The sequence below is a fragment of the Salvia splendens genome, chromosome 6 (genome assembly GCF_004379255.2).
Source record: "Salvia splendens isolate huo1 chromosome 6, SspV2, whole genome shotgun sequence".
Classification (NCBI taxonomy): domain Eukaryota; kingdom Viridiplantae; phylum Streptophyta; class Magnoliopsida; order Lamiales; family Lamiaceae; genus Salvia; species Salvia splendens.
The window spans coordinates 30,260,126-30,279,070 of record NC_056037.1 but is presented as its reverse complement, the minus strand read 5'-3'; the positions used below and the strand labels follow the sequence as shown (position 1 = coordinate 30,279,070).

The window sequence follows — 18,945 nt, the reverse complement described above, 5'->3', positions numbered from 1 at the left end:
CAAGACGAGATACGCCCTTGTAGTGCTCTCGGATTGGCGTATCGTCCCCAAAGATAAAACGGCTTACATCTTTGATGAAGCAGCACCGCAATCAACAGAGCTCCGGCGAATTGGATGGAGGAGAGGACAGAGCTTCGACAGAAGAACAATGCAAGAGAGGGAGAGAACTTATGATGCAAAATGCTTTGGATTTTGTGTGTAGAGAATGCAAGTGTATGCATCACTATTTATAGCCAATGTGGAGGATATGGAGTCAAATTTGCCATTAAGGCTAACTTGTAACGGTCGGCGGTTACAAACGTCAATCATGGAGCATGAACCTGGACGGATGTACCTAGACACCTCTCACGTAGTTGTTCATTCCAGAAATGTATCTGGACGACCTGATCAATGTGCACGCATTCTACGAAGCTTTCTCCGTGTGCTAATTTGCCACATTGTTTTGTCTACGTCCAAAATAGATAAATAAATAAATAAATTAATTAATTACATATCTCCATATATCGTGACATACTTCAATATATTATTTCTCACTCACCTGGAATCGGTTTAGAAAAAATGAATATACGACAATCATCTACTCGGAGCGTAGATCGATTATAAATTATTTAATTATTTCAAAATTAAATAATCTGTCACTTGTACGACCCGGTCCAATTGCGTTGACCGGACTACGATTCCAACAAGTAGTACTATTATTGTATATTCTTTGCGAGTACTCTTTCTATAAAATGTTGATCACCTTATTTGTAATATACATTAAGAGGTCTCGATTTAGTGAGTCTGATCTTTACAATATCGCATGTTAAAACTCAATAACAGTAGTAATAAAGATATGATAAAACAAAGAAAATTATTATCATAAAAGAGAGGGGAAGACTAGGCATGGCAGATGAATATACAGTTACATTCAGCCCTAGAAATCCCCAACGACCCTTTCGGTCAAAAAAAGTGGCTGGGGGTGGGATTGTAACCGGGAAGGAAGTAGGGAGGGTGTGAGTATATAGTAGTGAAGTGCTGTTGCTCCATTAGTAGAGGATCATCGCTTACGTTAGAGTAGTGCTGATGTGGAGCCATCATCCACTGCGCCTGTGGATTATTATAGTGAGGCAAGCCCTCATAGTTGGAGGATGCACCCCTAACACTTTGCTGATCATATTCATAGTTGTTTAAACCGAGAGAGAGCTGCGAAATGGCGAACATGGTTGGGTCGAAATAAGGGGACTCGTGGCTCGGGAATGGCTTCTCGCTCAGTGCACGAAGACGCGGATCGCATTGCAATAGCTTCTCGTAGTGTCTGTCCAACAGCCCGGGCGGGAAACTCACATAGTGCCTCCTATGTTTAACAATTTTTTGAGATTGAAAAACCATGAAATAACTTAAATGCAACTATATAATACCTCCAAACGGGGGCTTGGCCTCCGGTGAAATCAGAGGCCTGCTGCCAAAGGGTGTGCTTCCGTGGCTGGGGATTGACCTCGCGGTAGAACAATGGCGGTTGGTTCAGCTGCGAAGAAACAACCAATGCGTTGTAAAATCGAGAAACAAAAGAGAGTTAAAAAGAGAGAAAATAAACCTCGATTTCAAGAGTGGCGGGGAGGTTGTGGGGTGTGATGGCCCTCATAGCGGAGATATGAGACCACTGGATTTCGATCTTGCTCTTCAGAGCTCCATCCAGCACCTCCCACACCAGTTTTCGTTTCGCGTAATATATCTTGGCAGTGAGATCTCCTTCATGCCTAGTCATCCTCTGCATGCCCATTTCAGTCAGGTAGTTTGGTAAGATACATAACTCATCTATTTTGTCTTATATGACGAGAAGTGATCTGTTCTTATCATGTTTTGTTTATTTATCTTCATAACGTACGTACCTGCCATGATCCGATCCTGATGTAAAGTGCGGGGAAATTGGAAGCTTTTAGCTTCTCGGGAGATCCCAAATCATCCGATTTTCGGGCTTTGGACAAACTCGTCTCCAGCAGGTTCAGGAAAGATGGTGTTTTGCTTAGTGTCAATCCAAGAGGGCTTGACATCTCTTCATCTCCTTCCTACGCAAAATACATAACTAATTCATTCAAATCTTGCATATATGTATTATTACAAACACAAATTAAGTGTAAGGAGACATGGTGAGTGAAGAGAGAATTAACCTGGTAATCAGACTCCAGAGAGAGTCTTATCGTCTTAACACCGCTGGAATCTTCTTCGTAGATGCTTTGATTTGCAAGTTGAAATGCTTGACATGTGCAAGAGCCTTGTTCGTAAACATTCTCACCCATTGTTTCTTCTTCTTTGCTTGTGTTATGGACACAGATATTGGCTATATATAGGAAAAATAGGCTGACGCTGACGTGGAGGATTGAGAAACACCTAAAATTTTAGAGAGAATGAAATTACTAATGAAAGAGAGTCTTTTTTTGGCGGCAAGGAAAAATAAATTAGAGATTTTGCTGCCATCTTATTATTATTATTATTGACTATGTTTATTTCAAGATTGGCCTGTTGTCATAAACTTTTGAGTACTTTATTTCTTCTCAACTCACTTTAGATTTATGAGGATTCTCATGGATTTCATTACTAGATCTTAACAGAAATGTATAAAATATTTTAATTAATGGGATGCAAATCATGCAATGTTACTTTATTGAATTTCTACATCAGCTAATTAATTTGGATTAGCTTTTATAATAGAGGAATGCTGAGTAACTGCATAATAACTCCTTTTTTTCTTTCAGTTTAATCAGGCTCGGAGAATATCTGTAGTCGCTTTCATTCCATGTATTCAAGATAAGATGCAAGATTGTTTAATATATATTATTATTATTATATTTTTTGTTAGTGCTTTTGATTTAAGTCTGCTAAATGCTGCATGCCAACTACTACATCATATTGCTGGTATTTTAAAAATAAATAAAATAAATAAACGCTATGTCGTAGATTTAAAAAGAATTATTTGCAACTCTGTATGGATCTCACCCAAATTTAAAACAAAATTATTACTGCTATGTATCAATAAAAAGCAATAACAGAATTTAACGGTTGTGATCAAGTGATATGAGAATCGTTCATCCTTAACTAAATGGTCAAGAGATTAATTTCTATCTCACTCTTTGAGGTGCCTACAAATCAGTATGAGGATAGTCACCGGGTCCACGTCCGCCGGTGGACCCTTGGTAATAACCAAAAAGAAAGAAGCAATTGTTAGGTTCGGCGGTGCACACCCGAACTATTGTCCGCTTCGATTTAATCCCTCGCAATTTTTACTCTTGACGTACTCCCCAAAAGGCTTCATTCTAATGGAGTTCGACAACCCATATAATATGCTTGCAACTTTTACTCATTCTCCGATATGGGATATAGTTTGCACCCTATTAAAAGTGTTGAATAATTGGTGGACTCTCATTTGGGCTGGTCTTTTCTTTGGCCCATGTGATGTTGAATTGGGCTTGGACCAAAACTTATGCCTCCCACTCCAGATGCAGCCACGTGTACTCCCACCCGGATCAAGGCTCGTAGCCGTTGGATTGTGGTGTGTGCTTGTTATGTGAGAGGTGAGTCTTTTGGTTTCCTCATTCCTTCATACACACACTCTTTCTCTTTCTCTCGAAGCTCTCAGAAACTCTCTATTCTTCTCTCTTTCTACTTCCTTCTCCAACGGTTCGCCGGCGATTTCTTTGTGATTTCTCACGGTTGGAAGTGTAGTAGACCTTGCTACAGTAGCAGAGAAGGCAACTACTTCGGTTGCTGAAGTGTTGGTGAAACTAGGGTTTTGGTGTGTGAGTGTTTCTGTGTGAGTTCGTTCTCGAAGGGTTTAGATCTGGTGTTTTGTAGTCGGTTTGAGCTAGAATCTGGAGTGTGAGGTTAATCACTGGTTGATTCTACTGTGCTCCTTGTGGATCTGAGTTCTTGAGAATAGGCTTGTGCTATCGGCGAGTGTCTGAGCCGAAGCATCGACTTCTTCTGCATTCATTACTTGCATCTTGTGTTTACTCGTGTAACTGTGTTAGATCCGAGAGGATCTATTCCTTGTGGTACTGATTTGTTTGTCAAGTGTGCAGGTAGAAGAAGCTGGAGATAGAAAAGGATCTTAGTCTTGTGTAATAGATAGATCCATATTCTATATTCTGTATATATTCAAGTTCTTTGTAACCTTGAATTGTAATATCAGTCACGTGGTTGGAGTTTGACTGAGCTCCCTAACTAAGAACAAAGAGGTCTTGGTAAATAGTGAATCCGATCTACGTCTGATCCCTACAAAAAAGCATTCTCCGATTTTTATATTTTTTCATTCCATAGATCAATATTTTTTTCATAAATATAACTGGTTACATTTTAGGAAGCCGTTCGAATTGGTATGTCTACTTGATTGGTGGTGGGTATTTGTGATTGGTGTTGGTTCGTTTGTCTTCTTTTGGCATCGTATTTTGATGTGATGTCGTTCATTCTATCGATGTTGTAGATTATTTTAGGTGGTTTGTGTGCTAATTTGCTTAGTCTTTTCGTTTGATTGTATTTGTTGTTGTCTCTAAATTGAAGTTGTGGGAATGTTGTGTCCGAACATATTTTTTGTCAGAATTATTTTTATTCTGTTTTGTTTTGTTTTGTTTTATTTATCTTATAAGTTTTGTTCCACCAAATGGGGCAAGTGAATTGAATTAGAACACTTTTTTAACATGAAAAAAATGGTTACCTTATCATCATACCGTGCACTAATATTATATCATTAGAAATGAGAACAAAGATCCTCATTGATTAGGTGTGAAACATAAACACAAAAAGTAATTCTAATTGGATTGTGGACATAAATAAATAAATCATGCAGTATTATATAAAAATAAAGCACGTGGAGACTTTGATAGAAAGTGTTGGATGCCAAATCTTCAAACGGGTAAAGACTGCGCCTTGATGGCTTTTGTAATTGCATGCGCCAAAGTGATCACTCACACACACAACACGCACATGTATCTAATAATGGTGGTGTTGATTTATTGTAGTTTTATCCAATGAAAGAAACAAGGGAAACTGTCACACTATTTGACTAAGATTGATGCTTATAATTAATTTGGGAGAGTGACCAATCATTACTTTTATTATGATTGTGAGATATAGACGATATAGTTGGTCCTCATTTCTTGTATTGGTCATCACGTTTCAAATTGGAAATCAATGTCGACCCATGAATACTTTGTTATTTTATACTATGCCAATTACATTGTTATTATATTATACCATAAAAAATACTCAATGTCGTATATATATAGTCTATATAATTACCTTAGTTACCAAAGAAAATTTTTATATACGTACTAGATACAGTATGTTCTAAAATTTGAATCCGTGACTTTGAACTCAAATTCTTACATGGCTTCCCCAAACAAAATATTTTGATAAAATAAAATATAGAACAATATCAAGTAGTGTTAAAAGAAAGGAGTAAGCATTTTTGGTTCTCCAATCATAGTTATGCCCTTTTTATGGTTGGTGGAAGTGTAACAAGCGAATTGGACCCATATATTAAAGAGTACCTAGATCATCACAAAAATTCCTTTTCCATTGATGTTTTTTTTTTTAATTTCACTAAACCCTAATTGATCACAGACATGCTATAGGGAACATGTGGAATGACGCCAAGAGAGACCCTCCTAAATAACATGACATTTATGTTATTCTAAAACTAGATAATGCTATAGGGAAAATTCGACAAATTTCCTAGACATAGTTTGTTTTAGCTAGATTGAAGATGACTAAGAAAATAGAGACATTTACTTGAGGTAGCAAGTAGTGAGATCAAAGAGTTGTGGACACAGGGATGATCATTTGACGAAATTTGCAAGAATTTTTGTAAGTGTATTTATCTTGTATATTTAAAGATAAAGATAAATGTAGAGCACATGTACATGATGATCTTATATTTTAATTGAGTTGAATTAAATTACATATTAGTTATTAGTTACTATATGATTCTATAGCAATAAAAAAGAAATTATATGGAAATTTTATGACAATTTTTCACATGATTCTGAGCTAGTTTTGAAATAAATTTATAATATTTAATAAAAAATATTTTTTGAAGATATATTGTAGATATTTAATTTAGAATTTAAACATTTTATTAAATTGTTGCAAAATGATTAGTACACAATTTATATTATACATTAGTATTGTCTTCGTCCATAAAAAATAGTCTCATTTTACCTTTTTGGTATTCAAAGAAATAGTTTCATTTCAAACATGGAAACTTTCTTTCATATTTCACTCACATTTTGCATCTCTCTCTTACTTTACCGGCTCTTTCTCCCTCCTAGGTTACCTACTTTTTCTCCAATCTCTATTTGTACTTATCAATTTCTCATTAAAATATGTACTATCCACCAATGAAACTATTTTTCGTGACTGAGTGGAGTATTTATAAATTAATTTTCAAGGTAATATATATAAAAAAAATTTTATGGTTAGTTCTAATCTGTAGGAGATTAATTGGGTTGGTGCATGGTCTGTAAAAAGCTATTGGTCCGAAGTCCGAACTCATTGCCATATGTGAAATTCTAATGGCCATTACTACAACTAATGGTTATTTATGTTTAGATTTATTTGATGAATATACATATGTCAAATTGTAGCAGCATATTTAAGAAAATAAGATATCTTTAGTCTTAATCTCGCTCAAGTTCAGTCCATCTAATATTGTAATTGGAAATCTAGTCATCACTCTCTCCTAAAATCATATCAACTAACTTAATTATATCCCGTTAGCAATGTCGTATTATCTTCCTAATGATTCACATGTCATATTTTAAGTTAAACAAACTAAAACTTGTGCCGTCCATAAATGAGACTATTTTTTTTAACAGAGGGAGTACAAAACTATGGATATGATATCATGTCATATTCTAGATTATTGTAAGAAATGTGCACAAGTGTGTCGTATAACATGAATTCGGGATATTTCGATGCAATAACGGATAGTGTAAGAATGTTTGAGTATAATTTTTTTTATGTGTACAGTTAAATGCTTCTTTATATTATAGTAATAACTTTTTTTGGATTTTCAAAAGTAACCCTGGGGCCTGGTGTAGATCGATAGAGGACTAATCCCTCGTCCCGACATCCAACGCATCAAGCGAAGGGAACTAACTAAATAGTTTGCTTCATGCATAGAGATAGACATCAAATATGTTGATTATAGTCTTTTTAGATGTTATCAATTTAAGTGAGACGTTTCCTTTTTTTTTGCAATAATTAACTTACTCTATTCTCTTATCTCTCCTACTTTAATATTTCTCTTTCTATTTCTTACTTTATTCTATCTCTTACTTTATCATCTATGTGTCTTTATTACTTCATTCTCTTCCTTACTTTACTTTTAATAATTTAAACTAACTAAATATCACTACCTAAAAACCTAGTACCAAATTGAAAATATCTTACTTAAACCAGGCTGAATAAGTATTTTTGTCATGATAACCTAATACTATCACACAAGAAAGATCAGTTACTGATTGATTCCTAATTCCTAGATTATGGTTTGTGTTATATGATTCCTTTCACCATGATAACTTATTTATTTTAACCAACCAATATATGCATATTAAACTTGCGGTGGTTATAAAATATGAAATTACTAAGAAATAGGAAGATACTTGGAGTTCAACTATGTTGTCTTGACTAAGAAGGAAAAAGGCAATTTGAACTTGGAGAAAGTGAGGATTGATATGAACAACCCACTTAACCGCCCATATATATTTGGAAGGCCCACATTTACAGTTCAAATCTAAAAAAGCTGTACAATTATTGATATCATCATAAATTACAACGACTAACTGATGTGGTGTGACTGAAAGTGATCATTGTTGCGCAGAATTCAACACTACTATTTACACGCATTGGATCTGCCGCTATATCATTCCTCCCTCCATGATTTTAAATTGGTACACCACAAAATACAAATAATTACTCCCTTCTATCAACAATTACATTTTTTGCCGGTGTTAGTTGTAAAAATTTGTTTGATTTTAAAATTAAAAATACTATAAGAAATTAATGAAATTTAAAATCTATCTTTATATATTAATTTTAAAATAAAATATGAGTAGAATAAGTTAGTACAATTGAGATTCACTTGCCAAAAATAGTAAAAATAATTTTAAAAAAAATTCCAATGGAGACTGGATAAAAAAAATGAGACTTCTACTGGGACCAGGGGAGTACATACTCCCTCCTATCTCCAATAAATATCTCATATTTGACTGGTGCGTACTTTAAAAATTACTCCCCCCGTCCCCGAAAATTTGTCACATTTCATTTTCTGCACTTGGTTTGGAAAAATGATAATAAATAGCTAAAGAGGAGAGAAATTAAAGTAAGATAGAGAATAACGCAGATGAGAGTCTTCTCTACATTATTCTCTTTCTTACTTTATACTCTCTCCACTTTGACTATTTATTATCATTTTACCAAAGTGAGTGTAGAAAATGAAATGTGACAAATTTTCAGGGATGGAGAGAGTATTTGACTTTATGAAGGAAAGTGAGTGAAAACACTTCGTAGACCTTATTTTTATATATTAATTTTATAATCAGTAGAATGTGGGGTACACTTACCAAAAATTGTAAAAATGAAATAAGATATTTATTCAGGACCCTCCAAATAATTCGGACCAGAGGGAGTACTTCGTTGGAGTTAGAGTATCTCGAAAAGAAGTCGATACCGAAAGTTTACCTTGATAGAAAGTTGTTGCCCAAGATCTCTAAGGCATAAGGAGATACACTCGAGAGAAGACCTTCTATGTGCGAAATTCAGGCTACGCTTCAGAAGTGTGAGGCGTCAAAGGGTCCAAGGTGTGATGGGTTTAACTTCAAGTTTGTGAAAGAACATTGGAAGGATATTGGTCAGGAAGTGTGTGAGTCCATTATGTAATTCTTCGACACTGGTAGACTATCCAAAGAACTATACCAAACTTGGGTAACTTTGATCCGAAACTGGAAGATGCCTTCGAGGTGAAAAACTTCAGGCTGATAAGCATGATTCGAACCCTCTACAAGATCATCGCCAAGATCTCGGCTAAAAGACTTTCAATGGTGCTACCGGACCTAATCGGGGAGACACAAACGACTTTTATCAAGAGTAGACAGATCCTGGATAGAGCGCTGATAGCCAATGAAGTTGTTTGGTGGATCAAAGAGACAAAGTTGAGTGTTGCGGTCCTCAAACTTGATTTTCAAAAATCGTATGTCTCCGTTTGATGGGATTTCCTAAAGGAAACAATGGTGGGAATGAGATTTGGGCTGAGATGGACAACATGGATTATGGAGTGTGTGAGGACGGCCTCTATGTCCATCCTCGTGAATGGGTCAACCACATCGCCGTTCCCATTACAAAAAGGATTGAGGTAAGGAGACCCCTTTTCACCCTTTCTCTTTCTTCTGATTGCTGAGACATTCAATACAATCACAGAAGAATAAAATTTGGAGTGGTTAAGGGGATTCGTGGGGAAAAACCAGATACCAGTCACCCACCTTCAATTTGCAGATGATACCATCATCTTTTCGCCAGTAGTAGACAAGAATAACACGTACAACTAAAAGAAGTTCTTTCAATGCTTTCCTTTAATGTCTGACGTCAAGATCAACTACGAAAAATTGTCACTCATCCTTGTGAACTGTCATGATGACTGGGTAGAGGAAACCTCAAGTTTGTTGAATGGTGGTATTGATAAACTCGTAGTTTAGCAAGTATGTTGGATGTTTGAAAGTGCATATTTTAATGTTTTGTAGCACACTACTAGAGTTTTCATCCATTATCCCATACTTTAGTGTTTTGATGCGTTTGTCAAGTTTTTGTAGTCATAACAGATGGAAATGGATGAAAATGCCACCAAAAATCCCATACCGGGCATTTTACTGGAGCACCCCGGGCATTTTCATCATCAAACCAGGCATTTCCACCATTAAACCGGGCATACTCACTGGACCCAGGCGTTTTCCAATGGAAAATCGCATGCATCGGGCATTTGACACGTTTACAGGACCCCGCAGGCAAAACAACCGGGCCGGGCATTTTGCCACTTAGGTCGGGCGTTTTCACTGCAGGCCGGGTATTTTGCTTATGTGTTACAATTGTTGCATTTTTCACCCCGGGTATAAATAGGACCTAGGGTTCGACTTCATAGTGGATTCCACACGCCCCATAAGAGTTTTGAAGGTCTTGAGAGTAGATTGAAGAGATGGAGAGTCACAATCATCAACGAGATTGAAGACGAAGACGATTTGTCATTCAATCCACTCTTGGGAGCATTTTAATTAGTCTTCCTATATCCAATTCAATTTCTATAGATTATTCTTGTGAATTTGAGTTGAATATGAGTAGCTAAACATTTTGTAGAGTTTTGGTGAAGACTACAATGAATGCTTGTGATTAATTTAAGGACTTTCGATTACCTTTGCTCTTGTGATTCATTTGTTTCGTTCTTGCGCTTTATCAATTCAATTGCTTAGCTACCAATTGAGTTTGTTGACTTAGTTTGAGTAATTGAGAGATACCTAATTAGGAGTGATAAAAGAATGAACAACGCCTAGATAATTTGCATTCGAGAGAAGGAATTCTAGTGTGAGGGCTTGAGCCTTTTGTTTTAAGGAGTTAATTGTGAAGTATTAGAAGGAGACTTTAATATTAATGATTAATCAACGGGTTGAGTGCACTCGAGAGGGGGCTTAGCCTAGACTAGTGGATTTCCTAGTAATCCTAGAGACTTCAATTGGGTAATCAAAGTTGTTGAATTGTTTGCATAGCGTTTGTTGTAGTTGGATCCAAGACTCTACCTTGGTCTCTTATTTGAAACTTATCTTTTGTTGCTTACTTTTAGTTTGTTTATGTTTAGTAGCTTTAAAAATCAAATCAAATTCTTTGTATTGTCTAGATAGTAGTTAAAATCGGTTCATGGTACTTGAGTTTGCATAATTTGTCTCTGTGGGATACGATACTCTTACTTGTCTTATGCTACACTAGCCCCGTACACTTAAGGGTAATTCTCGTGTTTAAAATAATTCGAGTCAGGTATATCCAAATTAGTTATTACCTATCTTGGTATCCCGCTGGTAGCTAGTCTAAGGGAAACTCAAACCTGAAAGCTGATTATTGAGAAAGTCGAGAAGAGGCGTGCTCTTTGGAAGGCGAGGAATTTGATGAGAGCTGGTAGATTGGTACTCATCAAGGTTGTGCTCAATAACCTCCCGATGTATTTCTTGGGCCTTTTTTGTATGCCTAAGAAGGTGGCTAGTCGTATTTTATCCAACTAAGGCTTTTCTTTTGGGGAAAGAAAGAAGGGGAAAATGAGGTAATCCCATTTCTTGGGATATTATTCAAAAGCCTTTAGCATAATGAGAGGCTGGTTGTTGGTGATATTTCAATAAAGAATGCATATTTATGTTTCAAATGATGGTAGATATTGCGGATAATAAAAATATATCTTTGTAAGGATATCATAAAGTCTACCACACTGCCAACCACACTTCAAATCTTCATAAGACGACTGAATGGAGTCATGCGAGTTTTGGGGGTCAGATTGCAAATTTAGGAAGCTTTGGCGACAAAATTCAAGAAGTTACCAAGAATAGAATTCGAGCGAAAGTAGGTAGTCGAACACAAATGAGATACTGGGACAACTTCTGGACGAGTAGCGTAAACCTTAAAATGTTATTCCCCAAATTATTCAATAATCTTAGATTTTCTTCGGGAACTATTTTTATAGTCTCTAAAATATGTTTCATACAAATTTTAACAATTCAAATTTAATAATTATATAATATTAGATTATATAAATTAGACGAGTGTTACGACTTTTCCCCGCAATCGCCCTATCTTAGCTCGTAACACAAAATCCACCGCACTTCAGCGATAAAACGCAATCACAACCCAATGAATGATCAATGAAAACGATTGAATTAACGAATAACCATTGAATATTTTACAAACGGAAGAAATGAGCAAAGAGGAACTCTAGATCCACGATCTAAGTTCACCAACACACAACTCAACAATATCCACAGACAACACACGAATTGCATGATCTCTACTATTTATACTATGCATCTTAGCTCGCCTCCTCTTCCACGTCATCACTTATCCATGTAGCGCGCCCTTTCCACTTGATTGCCTCGTCATTAATGCCGCGTCACTGCCAGCTCGCTTTTATTTAATATGCTAGCTCCCCCACGGTTGCATGCATGCATATCCCACTCTTCCATAATCATGCATGCAACAATGCCCCCCTCTCAAGGTTCCTTGTCCCCAAGGAACCATGGAAATCTTGCCTTGATCACGTCGGCAAACTCGCACGAAGCATCAGCCGGCGACCTCCCCTCCCAATGAATGAGCCACTTTGTTGCTGCATGATTCTGCCGTTTCACCATTTTCCTGTCTAATATAGCTTGAGGAATAGCATCATTTATGTGGGATATGCCGGGTAAGTCAAGTATAGGACCAGTTGGTGGAGAAGCCGGTTTCAACAAGGACGCATGAAACACATTATGAATCGTTGCTGAAGAGGGCAGGTTCAACTTATAAGCAACTGCCCCAATCTTGTCCAAAATCTGATAGGGTCCAAAATATTTAGGCTCAAACTTATGATGTTTCCCTCTGATAGACTTCTGCCTATACTCCCGTAACTTCAGCCAAACCTACTCTCCTATCTCAAACTCCTTATCACTTCGATGCTGATCCGCTTGTTTTTTCATCCTATCAGCCGCTTTTTGTGCATTTCTCTTGAGTATAAAAATCATCTCTTCTCTATCCCGCAAAGCAATGTCAACTGCCTCCACATTAGAATCACCAGGAAAGTAAGGCACATGTAGAGGAGGTTCAAAACCATACAAGGCTTCAAAGGGAGTCATTTGAATGCTTGAGTGATAGGTGGTGTTGTACCAATATTCAGCCAATCCTAGCCAATGAGACCAAGTGTGTGGCTTTTCTCCCATTGCACATCTTAAGTAGCATTGTAAACTTTTGTTCACTATCTCAGTTTGGCCATCAGTTTCTGGATGGTAAGCTGTGGAATACAACAATTCAACTCCCAACAAGGTCATGAACTCCTTCCAGAAATTTCCTACAAAGATAGCCCCTCTATCACTCACAATCTTTATTGGCATTCCATGTAACTTAAAGTCTGAATCCAGAAATACCTCAGCTACTTTTTTAGCTGTAAAAGGGTGTGATAGTGCCACGAAATGAGCATACTTACTCAGCCTGTCCACCACCACGAATATAGTATCATAGCCTTGTGAGCTAGGCAAAGATTCAATGAAATCCATTGACAAATCTGTAAAAATTGCAGCAGGAATTGGGAGCGGCTGTAATAATCCAGCTGGAGAAGTGTTACTTGGTTTATACCTCTGACATGTAACACATACTCTCTAACCTCCTTCCTCAATTTCGGCCAGTACAACAGAGCAGCTATTCGTTTGTAAGTTTCCAAAACCCCAGAATGACCAGCTAAGGAAGATCCATGGAAGGTAGATAATATCTGAGCCTTTAATAACAGATCATTTCCCACAACTAGCCTCCCTTTTCTCCTCAACTCCCTTTTACTCCAACTGAACTTTGGGTGAGAATCTGCATTCTGCTGTTTCTCTTCCAGTAGCTTCTGTATCAGAGAATCTTGCTTCCATGATTCTTTAATTTTTGCAATTAACTCCAGAGGAATTACAAAGGAAGTTAGTGCATAAGTCATCACCTCAGGCACTCTGGATAAGGCATCAGCCACTGAGTTTTTAATGCCCTTCTTGTATCTGATTTCATAATCAAAGTGCATGAGCTTAGTCATCCATGCTTGTTGAGTAGGAGTAGTTAATTTCTGTTCCATCAAGTACTTTAAACTCTGATGATCAGTCAAGATGATAAACTTCTTGCTCTGTAAGTAATGATACCATTTCTTTACTGCCATCAAAATAGCCAGTAATTCCTTCTCATATACTGATAGAGTTTGATATCTAGAAGACAGAGATTTACTGATAAAAGCTAAGGGGTGCTTAAATAAAAGCGAGCTGGCAATGACGTGGCATTAATGACGAGGCAATCAAGTGGAAAGGGCGCGCTACGTGGATAAGTGATGACGTGGAAGAGGAGGCGAGTTAAGATGCATAGTATAAATAGTAGAGATCATGCAATTCGTGTGTTGTCTTTGGATATTGTTGAGTTGTGTGTTGGTGAACTTAGATCGTGGATCTAGAGTTCCTCTTTGCTCATGTCTTCCGTTTGTAAAACATTCAATCGTTATTCGTTAATTCAATCGTTTTCAATGATCATTCATTGCGTTGTGATTGCGTTTTATCGTTGAAAATATTTTTAAATTAAATTAAAGACAAGAATAGTTTTTTTGGGTAATAGCCTTTTAAATCAAAATTTTGGTCAATGGTCAAAATTAAAGACAAGAATATTAAGTCATAAAGTTTTGAATTTTCTCAATTATCCCATTCATGCACAAAATATCATCTTTTAACGATATTAAAAAAACATGTTTAATTAAAATAAGTATTTTTTTCCTTTCATATTCCTTTATGTCTCATTTCTCTTCTTTTTTATTGAATTATTGTCGTTTCATTTGAGAAAATTGAGAAAAATTGAAACTTCATGATTTAATATTTCGATTACAGAGTTTATGGGATAATTCAGAATTTGATCAAATTTTGTGATTTAAACGACTGTTATCCCTTTTTTTTATTAGAGTGAAAAATATCACAAAAGTGCCCGTGAAATATGAATAATATGATATGAGGCCCTTTTCTGTTTTTGGTTTATAATTGGGGGACCCACCAAATTCCCGAGCACACTAAGAGCATCTCCAATGGCGGCAAGCGAGCCGGCTAGCCGATTTCCGGCGCTCGCCGGTCCGCTCGCCGAACCATTGGAACCAGCGAGCGCCATTTCACGGAAAAAATCGGTTAGCGCTCGCCGGTCCGCTCGCCGCCATTGCAGGCTCAGGACCGGCGAGCCTCCAATGGAGAACAACAACGAAGGTACTCCAGTGACGAGCGAGTCTCAAACTCCCCCGGTACCCGTGGGAGGTGGATGGGATCCGATGCCCGGGTACTACAACATGTACCCGTGGCAGCAGATGATGCCCGGGATGGCACCCGGGGGGAGTATGTCGGGGGGTTTACCGGTTATGCCGGGGTGGACACCCGGGATGCAGATGAGGTCGGGGTGGGGTCCTGGGATGCAGATGATGCCGGGAGGGGTACCGGCGACGCAGGGGACGCCGCGGGGGGGGGGAAACGTCTATCGCCCCAGTTTTCATTTTTCGACTGATTCTCGCACACATCGACCCCAACGGAGGCGCAGTTCACGCAATATGAGACTTTCTCCTTAGAGGAGTTGGGGTTTGATCTTCTCGATGTTCCGGAAACTCCCGTTCAAACGAGGGGAGTAGGGCGGGGTCGGGGCCCCGCAAAGAAGAAGGGCAAGGGGAAGGACAAGAGGGTCGACCAGTCGTCGCAGCCGGTTGAGGAAGACCCCTCGGTGCGGAGGAAGTGGACGGACGCGGAGAGCGTCGCGCTTTCCAAGGCGTGGGTGAGTGTTTGTGATGATCCTGTGACTTCAACAATCAGAGGATCGTCAACATGTGGGCCAAAATTGCTGCAGCCTACATAAGATTTTTCCCGGAGAGGAGGCCGCGCACCGGGGAGGAGTGCCGGAAGGGGTGGAACCGAATCAGGGCTAGGGTCTCCCAATTTTCGGGCTTGTACGCCAACGCCCTCCGCATGCAGAGCAGTGGCCAAATGGAGGATGACTGCAGGAGGATAGCGGAGAAAGCCTTCCCCTAGCCCGGGTTGTATAAGGAGTTCACCTACTGGAACTGCTATGAGGTGCTGAACGACTCCGAGAAGTTCTGGGCAGGTGTCGACGCTGGCTGGCCGAAGAAGCAACGACTGAACTATACCGGTGATTACAGCGGTAGCAGCGGCGGTTCCCACGACCTCCCCGAGGATGCGGAGGAGCTCCCATCCCCGCCATCGTTCGCTCGCCGAACTCGCCCGGTTGGTCAAAGGCGGGCGCAACGGGAGGCGAGGGGTGAGGCGAGGGGTCCCAGGAGGTACAGTCGGCATCCCCCCTTGGCCAGTCGACAGAGGATCTCAAATTCTTCGCGCGTCAACAAACGCGCGCTCAGATGGCCAAGACGTTAGCCGAATGGCGGACGGCGACGGCCCCTGAGGAGAAGAGTTTTCTTCACGCAATGCTCGTGAGCATGCGTGACGATTTGAAGACCGGGGGGACACTGGGGGGTTCCGGCGGATACGGAGGCGGCGGCGACGGTGGCGAGGGTGGCGACGGAGACGAGGAGTGAGGCGGAGGTCGTGTTTTTTTTTTAATAATGTAATTTTTTTAAATTAATGTATTTTTTTAATGTAATTTTTTTTTAATTAATCTATTTTTTATTGTACTTTTTTAATTTAAATAATATTATTGAATTTTTCCGTATCTGTGTCGTACATTTAATTCTGTATTTTGTGTGATTGTCAATTATTTGTTTTATATAATTAGGGGTGATGTGGTTAGGCTATTGCTGGGCTATTTGCTTGTCCTGATGATGTGGCATGAGGATTTTTAGTGCTGATGATGTGACAGGAGGAGTTTGTGGCTGAGCTATTGCTGGGCGAAAGCCACTGGAGATGCCCTAAACACGCACTTACATAAGCTTTTGTCTTTTATTTTTTGATATATATTGCTATATTTTTTTTATAATTCGGACATAAAATGTGTAAACCATTTTTTCAGGGACCATAGTTATAATTTATTGTTTTCATTAAATAAATATACATATCCCATTTTATTTATTAGAATTGAATTTTAGAAAATAAAGTGGGACAAACTAAAGATGCCTTCTTATCCCAGTAGTATAAACATAAATTTGATTATGGTATAAATATTTAAGTAAATTTAATATTAATGGGCCGGTCTTGGGTTGTCTAGGTTGGTCCTAAATTATAAACATTGCCTAATCAGTGTTGTAACCAATGAGCCCATTTCAAAACCGTTTTTTTATGATGGATCCATCTTACGACGGGCCTTACCAGGCTTGGGTGTGTTTGCGTGGGTTTATTGGGCTCGGTCACACTATAAAATTGTTGTGGGTCACTAAATTTTGTATATTAAACCTTATTAATTTTAAGGATATTTGTCTCTAAAATCATAAACTTTGCCTAAAATTTGGTATTTCCATGAACTTTGAAGTTGGTCTGTAATATCACAAACTTTGAATTTTGTTTGGTATTTCCCAAACTCACTCAAATAAGATATATTCATTAAAATTTTGTTTCAAGTAAGCAACCGTGATATGTTTTATAATATTTTAAACCACTTTTTAAGTTCATAACATGTAGGATAAAAGGTTACGTTGAAAACCACGTTGATTTAATTGTGTCAACTATGATAAAAATGTCTCGTAAGTTAGTCAAATATAGTAATAGATATGCCGTGGGATATATCAAACAAAGTGCAAAGTTTGTGATATTATATACCAATTTCAAAGTTCGTGGGAAATACCAAATTTTAGGCAAAATTTATGATTTTATGGACCAATTACCCTTAATTTTATCAATTTTAAATTATATGTACCAGATTATATAGTCCTTCTCAAAATCCAATAACGCTCTAAATCATAAAACATCAACGTAATATCATAAAACATCAACGTAGTATTTTATTTCATACACCAAATATTATTCCATTCCATGTTGAAACGACTAGTGAAGTTCCAACTACATAGGCTAGCAAATCAAACAACATAAAAGTCATAGACGAAAGTAAAGGAAGTAGGGGAGGAGGAGACGAGGTTGCTAATGGTGTATCCTCGCGCCAAACGGAATCCACCGGTGCCCCCGACGATCGGAATTTCCTGATTCTTCCCCATTACCAACTTCCGGCCAGCAATGGTAAGCGAGCTCCCTGGGTATGGTCCGTCCGTGAAGATGAGTCAGCGCAATGGCCAACTCATCCAGGTCTGAAAAGGCAACAAAGCCTTGGCTTCTGTCCAATCTCATCGAGTTCGGGTCAGGAGTAGTAGTTACGAAGTCATCGCCAACAAGGAATTGGCCGAAGGTTGTTGGAGAAATGGACGTAATGTTGGCACGTGCCACCTCGTATAGAGTTGCATTCGGCCCGGCCCGCTCAGAATTTCTTGAAGATAAACTTATTCAGACTTGCGCCGTTGCATAACACCATTAACGAACAAATTACCAAAAGTATGGAGAGTTTAGCCATATTTTTTTATGAAGAGATGGTGGAGTTAAGTGAGAATTTATAGATGGATAAAATAATTATGAAGTGTAACTTGGTTTATTATGAAGTGTAACTTGGTTTATCAAATGAGAATTTGGATTAAGTGTTCATGTGGTAGAGAATTGCTTTTCGTATTTACGTATTTTGGAATGATGCTAAATGGCTATATTTTATTTATGGACACGTGATTTTTTCATAAAAAGTTAGGCCATTTTACATTATACTAGTAGTTACTCACTAAATAAATTGCAAGGCGTTTTATCACCTCTTCTAACTTACTGCCTACATTTTTTTGTTGTAATATGAAGAAAATCACATTATTATCGATACACATGATTTTGTTTTCGTAAATATAATATTATTTAATTATTTTATTGTAGTAATTATCAGTCGTTTAAAATATAAAATTTTAAATTTTATTTTATAAAATTTTAAATAGAAATATATAGCAACAATATAAATATTTGTGGCGTAGGAGTATAAACGTGTAAATTACAGCTAGCTATTGTTAATCGAAAATGATGTACTGTAATTGTCTCTCCTTCTCTGTCACTTCCTTTTCACTTATCAAATTATTTTTTAAACATGATAAAAATAATAATTTTTCACATCCCTCTCCATTAAAAATTTCATTTGCTTTTGCACATGTTTAATTTTCAATGAAGAGTCTTGTGT

General features: G+C 37.8%; 1 protein-coding gene across 1 annotated transcript; it reads right to left on the bottom strand.

The window, feature by feature from the left end:
• Positions 1–942: 942 nt before the first annotated feature.
• Positions 943–2,279, bottom strand: LOC121809088. The gene is made up of 5 exons (XM_042209636.1): positions 2,151–2,279; positions 1,872–2,048; positions 1,577–1,750; positions 1,401–1,507; positions 943–1,336 (listed from the first exon to the last, which is right to left on the bottom strand). Exons 1-5 carry the CDS (start codon positions 2,277–2,279, stop codon positions 943–945), a joined length of 981 nt encoding a protein of 326 aa, XP_042065570.1.
• Positions 2,280–18,945: the final 16,666 nt, after the last annotated feature.